The 7,073-nt window shown below is 37.2% G+C and overlaps 1 protein-coding gene across 3 annotated transcripts; it reads right to left on the reverse strand.

Moving 5' to 3' along the window:
• Window positions 1-3,298: 3,298 nt before the first annotated feature.
• On the reverse strand, window positions 3,299-6,798 carry LOC131609940 (uncharacterized). 3 transcript variants are annotated; one of them, XR_009286372.1, is made up of 10 exons: window positions 6,223-6,573; window positions 5,944-6,148; window positions 5,767-5,857; window positions 5,547-5,692; window positions 5,187-5,430; window positions 4,987-5,091; window positions 4,693-4,875; window positions 4,403-4,607; window positions 3,696-4,244; window positions 3,299-3,432 (listed from the first exon to the last, which is right to left on the reverse strand). XR_009286372.1 is itself a non-coding variant. In XM_058881776.1 (10 exons), exons 2-10 carry the CDS (start codon window positions 6,368-6,370, stop codon window positions 3,748-3,750), a joined length of 1,824 nt encoding a protein of 607 aa, XP_058737759.1. In that variant the 5' UTR covers window positions 6,371-6,417; window positions 6,604-6,798; the 3' UTR covers window positions 3,608-3,747. The 3 variants fall into 3 exon arrangements, 2 of the variants coding, with proteins under 2 accessions (XP_058737759.1, XP_058737758.1); XM_058881776.1 differs by lacking the exon at window positions 3,299-3,432 and adding an exon at window positions 6,604-6,798 and having other exon boundaries at window positions 3,608-4,244; window positions 6,223-6,417; XM_058881775.1 differs by lacking the exon at window positions 3,299-3,432 and having other exon boundaries at window positions 3,608-4,244; window positions 6,223-6,572.
• Window positions 6,799-7,073: the final 275 nt, after the last annotated feature.

The raw sequence follows: 7,073 nt of genomic DNA on the forward strand, positions 1-7,073 counted from the left end.
AAGAACTTCTCCTGGATAGGGAAGAGGCGGCAGAGTTTTCCTTCCCTGGTTTGTACTGTATTTCAAAATCATATCCTGCTAATTTGGAAATCCATTTGTATTTTTCCTCACCGATCATCCTCTACTCTGTAAAAAATGTTAAACTTTTTTGGTCAGTTTTAATAATAAAATGGTTTCCCAACAAGTAGTGTCGCCATTTCTGGACTGCTTTTACGACCGCCATCAGTTCGCGATCATACACTGATTTCCTATGATTACTTTCTGATAGGGTAGTATTCCAAAGGCCATGGGTCTTCCTTCCTGCATTAGAACAACGCCTAGTCCGGTTCCGCAAGCATTCGTTTCAACCATAAAATGCTTTGAAAAGTTAGGTACTGCTAATGTAGGCAAATTAGTCATGGCTTGCTTTAGTTGTTTGAATGCAAGTTCTGCCTCTGGACACCATTGAAAGGCATTTTTCTTCAACAGGTTGGTCAATGGCCTTACTATTCTTCCATAATCATGAACGAACCTCCTATAATAGCCAATAAGGCCTAGGAATTCCCTTAAGCTGGTGACATCCTTGGGTAAAGGCAATAACTTCATTGCTTCTAACTTCTTAGGATCCGCGGATACTCCTCCAACAGAAATAACATGTCCCAGATATTCCAAGTTATCTTGGCCAAATGAGCACTTTTTGCCGTTGATCTTCAATTCATTTTTTTGGAGTAACGTTAATACAATTTGCAGATGTTGCTTGTGTTCTTCCATAGAAAAGCTGTATATTAAGATATCATCGAAGAATACCAAAATGTATTTTCGGAGGACTGGATTTAATACTTCATTCATTAATGATTGAAAAGAAGAAGGTGTGTTAGTAAGTCCAAATAGAAGTACCATAAATTCATAATGACCTTCATGTGTTCGGAAAGTAGTTTTTACAATATCCTCTTCCTTCATTCTGGTTTGGTGATATTCGGATCTTAAATCCAGTTTTGAAAAGATGTTGGCCCCTCCTATTTCGTCTAACAAATCTTCAATCACCGGGATGGGAAATTTGTCGGGAACTGTGATTTTGTTCAAGGCCCTATAATCTACACAAAATCGCCAACTATCGTCTTTCTTTCTGACTAGGATGACAGGACTAGAATAAGGACTCGTAGATGGTCGGATGATTCCCGCTTCTAAAATTTCTGCAACCAATTTTTCAATTTCTGTTTTTTGATAGTGAGGATATCTGTATGGTCTGATATTCGGTATTTGGGCTCGTTCTTTGAGGTGAATGGCATGGTCTTGACGTCGATGAGGAGGAAGTCCGTCTGGGGGTTCAAAGATGGAAGGGAAATCATGTAGCACATCTTTTAATTCTAACAGGATTGAATCCTTCCAATCTATCTCTGCTTGAATATGACGATAATCGATAAAGAACCATTCTCCTTGCTGCAAAGCTTTCAACATAGAATTAAGTGAGGCGCCTTTCTTTGAAAGTTCTGGTTCTCCCTTTAAAATCACCTTTCTTCCATTAATCTTGAAGCCCAATGTCAGTTGTTCAAAGTTGGCACTAATCTCTCCCAAGCTTGCTAACCATTCCATGCCTAAAACCACATCCATGCCTCTAAGGCCAAACAAGAAGAACCGTTGTTGCACTTGTACTTCTTTCACTTTCAAGGGAACCTTTCTGCATACTCCCTTACATTTGATTTTGTGACCATCTCCAACTTCTAAAACGTATGATGGAGTGTCTTCCATCTCTAATTGTAATTTTTCCACCCGTTCCTTTGAAATGAAGTTATGGGTGGCGCCGCAGTCTATCAATACTATAGATTTGTTATCATCAATACTTCCCCATACCTTCAAGGATCGGCGAGAAGTAAATCCCACAATACTATTCATGAATAATTGGGGCGTTTTTCCAAATTCTGGTTCGGGCTCCTCTTCGGAGTTTTCAACATCATCTTCATCTATTACTAACGTTATCCGAAGTTGTTTATTTATACATACATGAGAAGTGCTCCATTTTTCTTCACAACAAAAACATTCTCCTTTCTTTCTCTTCTCTTGAAGTTCTGCTTTGGTTAACCGTTGAAATCCTCTAGGTCAGTTGTTGTTTTCTGGTTTGTTCACAGATACATTTCCCGCAAAAGAATTAGAAGGGCCATTACTTTTTCCTCCACCTTTCTGACTAACACCATAAGTAACAGTCTTCGAATAGGATGGACTTCGATACGAGTTGTTGAATTTTGAATTTGACTTAGAAGGAGCACTCGGTCCCACCTTCCAAATTGCTCTATTTTTTTGTTCGATCATTAATGCCTTCTTGACCATGATTGAAAAAGTGGGTGGTTCATAGAGTTTAATTTCTGCCCCAATGTCTTCCTTTAATCCGTTCGCAAAAATGTCCTTTAAATGTTCTTCATCGATATTTTTCAGCATACCTGCAAACTTTTCGAATTGTTCAACGTACTCTTCCACCGTTTCTTCTTATTTAAGTGCAAGGAGGGTAGCAAAAGGGTTGAGAGTGGTTGAGATTTGGAATCTTTCGAGAATGGCAAGTTTGAAATCTTTCCATCCAATATCAGAACTGCAATTCTCCCACCATTGGAACCAAGATAGTGCATTTCCCTCTAAAGCCACCATAACTTCCTAAATTTTCTCTTCTAGGATTTCTCTCATTTGAAAGAAGCGTTCCAATTTATTTATCCAGCCATAAGCATCGGATTCTCCATCATATATGGGGATTGCCAATTTTCTCCATCGTTCTGTTTTTCTTTCTCCGGTGTGGACATTGGTTGAACGTTCTCCATTGATGGAACCTTTGGGCGTGCCATCTTCTGAATGCTTGGACAAATTTTCCACCATGCCTTCTAGACGTGCAAAGCGTGTTTCGAATTGTTGTCGTTCTGCATCTCGGTTTTGTGAGTCCTCCATCAACATTTCCAAAATTCTCTCCATTGTGTCTGGGTTTTCGGAATTAGATCGAGTTGTCACCATAGTTGGAAGCAAAGCACCTGGGCGGTGCTCTGATACCAATTGATAAGAACCAAAAAATGGAACAAAAATGAAAATATGAAAATGTAGATAATTTTGGAATATTACAACACAGGTTTTCGAGAGCATGTCTCTCCACAATTCAAATTCTTCCTAATTTTTCTCAATGAATTCCTAATTCTGACTTGCTTCTATTTATATTGCATTTACCTCTGTTCCTAATTGGCACAATTAATTTGAAGGGTTATAACTGTTAGATTTGATGTTGTTTGGCTCCAAGGGTTGCATCCTTTCGGGTGGGTGTGTCTGTTCACCAAGGGTTACACCCCCTATTCGCTCTCCTGACCCTAGCACTCCTTGGGAGTCGCTGCCTGCGGGTGTAAAACTTGGTGATGGGTGGCCTAGGCTTATCATAGATCTTCTAAGATTCATGTTCATGGAAGATGAAATTCAATCAAATGCTACCTGTAATATCAAAGAAGCATGACTTACTTATATGAAAGCATATGCTTCCTTCACCTTATATTTACTTACACCTTTTCTTCGTATTTTTCAAAACAAAACAAAATTTTTGAAGAAATTGAATTCATTGTGTACACATTGTGAATCCTAGAGCTTTGAAAAGGTTTAGACCAAAACATGCCAAAGAAAATTATCAGAGATTTGCTAGAAAAAGAAGATCATTATACACAGCTAGTAAAAGTGTATGCAAAATGTTAAAAATCAACCTTCCACACTCTCAATGTTATTCATTTTAATGAATAGAGTTCAAGATGATAGCTACTGAGAGTAAATAGCCTCAGTAGGTTCAGTAGTAAGGCCAAACCCAAATGGAAAAAGAGGATCATAATGAGCATCTCCAACATTCATTGGAAGTTGATCAACACTTTTGAACCATGTTCTTGGAAGCTTTCCTGTGAAACCATAGTCACCAAACAAAACATCAGCCACACCTTGTCCTTCACTACCTGGTAGCCAACCAGCAACAACTGCATCCATCAAACCAACGTACGGCTCGATAACCAAAGGCCGACCGGATATAATCACAACTGCACATTGTATAGCTCCACAGACATTTGTTATGGTCTCAGGACCAGGGTTTGGGATTGTCAAGTTCATGTCGTCACCATGCATTTCAGCATAAGGTTTCTCTCCTACTACAACTATAGCGTAGGAAAATCCATTTGATTTAACAAATTCAATATCAGGGTTCTCCTCGTAGATGACTATGGTCTCTGGATCGACCGTGTTCTTTATAGCATCGAGAATTGTAGTCCCTGATCATATCAAGAATGTTCACAAGAATAAGAAGGGTTCATGATAACTACGAGTCATGATTAAAATCAAACATTTTTAATGATCTAATGAATATGTCTAGTTGACATTGTAAAACGTTTTTATAGTGACTGTACATATCAATCAAAATGAATCATACCTTCGAAAATATCGTTGCCACTGACTCCTTGCCATTCAATGGTCCAGCCACCACACTGATATCCTAGATTATTTGCATGGCTTCCGGCCACGAGTATTTTCGGAACCTTTTTAGGAAGAGGTAGCAAAGGCTTTTTATCAGGTTTGCTGTTTTTCAGTAGGACCATGGATTTCCTTACAGCTTCTCTAGCAAGTTCTCTATGTTCCTGTTCAGAATTTCAAGATGACCTTTATAAAGTTATAAGTCATATCTAATTGTTAACTTAATGTAGCTAAAGGAAAATAGCTAACCTTAGTCCCAAGATAGTTAACTAAACTATAATCAGCAAAAGGGTTCTCAAAAATTCCCATCATGAATTTGACACGCAAAATTCTTCTCACAGCATCATCAATTCGACTCATAGGAATGACTTCATTTTTCACCAATATAGTTAGATCGTCAATGAAATTCTTGTAGAACTTTGGAACCATGAACTGCAATGCAAACCCAAGTAAAATTTGTAAAATGGATTAAAAAAGGTTTCCTCATTGTACGAACATTGATTCAAGCATATATATATATCGTATACTTTAGGCCTAAACTACCATGTCAATGCCAGCAGAAACTCCTGCTTGAAGCGACTCTGTGCAGTTTGCACGATGCGGAGTGGTGATCCTATCAATCCCCTCATAATCTGAAATGACAAAGCCCTTTCATAATTGAAGAAAATGGTTAGTATTTGAAATTTTACATACATAATGATCTCGGGTTTTCAATGTATACTTGTTGAACAAACTATTTTTACCTGGAAATGGAGAGTATTTTTGAGGAAACCAGTAATAAGATCATGATGAGTATGCATTTTTACACCATTCCAACTTGAGTAAGATACCATAACAGTTGCCACACCCTTGCTAATGGAGCTTAAGTACCCTGGCATGTGAATTTCCATCAATTCATTTCTATCTATAACAGTGTTACTCTCATCAATCCCATCGACTGTTCCACCGTCACCAACGTAGTGCTTAGCACAAGCTAGAACCTTTTCTCTGTCAAACAGTACAAGAGCATTTCATAAACTTAACACTCTAACAAAGCCAAAATCCATAGGATGATAATGACACGTTGACACGACTAATAATTGTTTTGTTTTCTAAATGCTTACTTTCCAGCAATAAAAGGAACACCATTTGGCATATTATCAGGGATGTCCCCTTGCAATCCTAATATGATATCAGTCATAGCTTGGACTAGTTTAGGATCTTCGCTGTAGCTTTCATAACACCGTCCCCATCTCGGATCTCTACAAACCTATCAAGAATATAAGACAATGCTAAAATCTCAGTAAAAATCAATAGCAATAGAAGTTTGTGCTATTTACTCACTGCTACACAAGGTGCATAAGCATATTGAATTCCCGTTGCTCTAACTTCAAGTGCGGTTGCAGCTCCGATTCTCTTGACCAATTCAGGGTCCCTAACAGCAAAATCGAAATATCCACAATCATCATTTATAAGAACAACACTATTATTGAATTGAATAAGCAACAGAATAATAATTACCTGGTAGCTCCAAGGCCAATATTGTGAGGAAAAATAGTTGCTTTGTAAACAGTGCTGTGGCCATGAACAGCATCAATCCCATAAAAAACCGGAATTCCAAGCCTTGTTGATAAAGCATCCTTCTGAAATTGATTCAACATATCAATCCAGTTTTCAGCAGAAGCCTTTGGAACTGGAATACTCCCTCCCTCACTCATTACACTCCCTAATCATAAGATAACAAATTTAATCAATACAGTACATTGGAGAAAGGGGTAAACAAAAATTCATTATCTTTACCTATGAAATAGTTTTTGAGCACATTATCGGATGCATACTTGCGCTCGATCTGTAACATTTGACCGATTTTCTCCTCGAGAGTCATCCTGTTAAGAAGATCCTCAACCCTAACATCATTTGATTCTTTAGGATCTTTATACTTCATCATGTCTTGTGCCTCTAAATAACCAGCCCAATTACTTAACAGCCAAAACCCTATCAAAAAGAAGGAAATTTTAGCCATTTTAGCACCTCCTAAGTACTGAATCTAATTCAACAGGCTTTGTAAGATTATGAGGTTCATTATGTCATTATGCAATACAATGAAGAACACAACAAAAATGACACACAATGTCCACTACTTAGAATCATGTATAGACGACTTATAGAACAAGAAATCACCTTGACTTTTCAATGCCACTATGCATAGGATGAAATAACAACAATCATCACCAAATGCTGAAACGAATGAAAATACTATATTTTATGTGAAATCATAGAGATTTGAGAGTTGAACAAGAAATAATTAATAATAGCTTAATCATTGTGATAAGTAATGGCGACATCAACCACCTTTAGGGTAACATTTAATAAGCAGTGGATAACAGAATAAGATTTTGAGGATACGATAAAGATATAATGTAATAATAAAATACTAAAATAGAAAGAGAAAGGATAACATTTTTCTATGATCTCTATCAGAATTGGGTAACATTATTTTTTGTTTTTAGATGACAATATCGTTACCCGTTTCAACAAGTTAGGTACAAGTGAGATGTAAAAAACAAAATAATCTTGTCATCATCTATCATCATAATTATCTAAAATTGATTATAATTAAAAATGAGTCTGAGGTAAAGTAATTTTATTAT

The sequence above is a fragment of the Vicia villosa genome, linkage group LG6, assembly GCF_029867415.1.
Source record: "Vicia villosa cultivar HV-30 ecotype Madison, WI linkage group LG6, Vvil1.0, whole genome shotgun sequence".
In the NCBI taxonomy this organism is placed as follows: domain Eukaryota; kingdom Viridiplantae; phylum Streptophyta; class Magnoliopsida; order Fabales; family Fabaceae; genus Vicia; species Vicia villosa.

Coding starts and splice junctions, on each gene's coding strand:
- LOC131609940 (XM_058881775.1), bottom strand. CDS start 6,445: ATGGCTAAAATTTCCTTCTTTTTGATAGGGTTTTGGCTGTTAAGTAAT. Junction 4,876..4,986: donor TTTCTGCTGGCATTGACATG/GTAGTTTAGGCC, acceptor TTTGCATTGCAG/TTCATGGTTCCAAAGTTCTA. Junction 4,608..4,692: donor TTAACTATCTTGGGACTAAG/GTTAGCTATTTT, acceptor AATTCTGAACAG/GAACATAGAGAACTTGCTAG.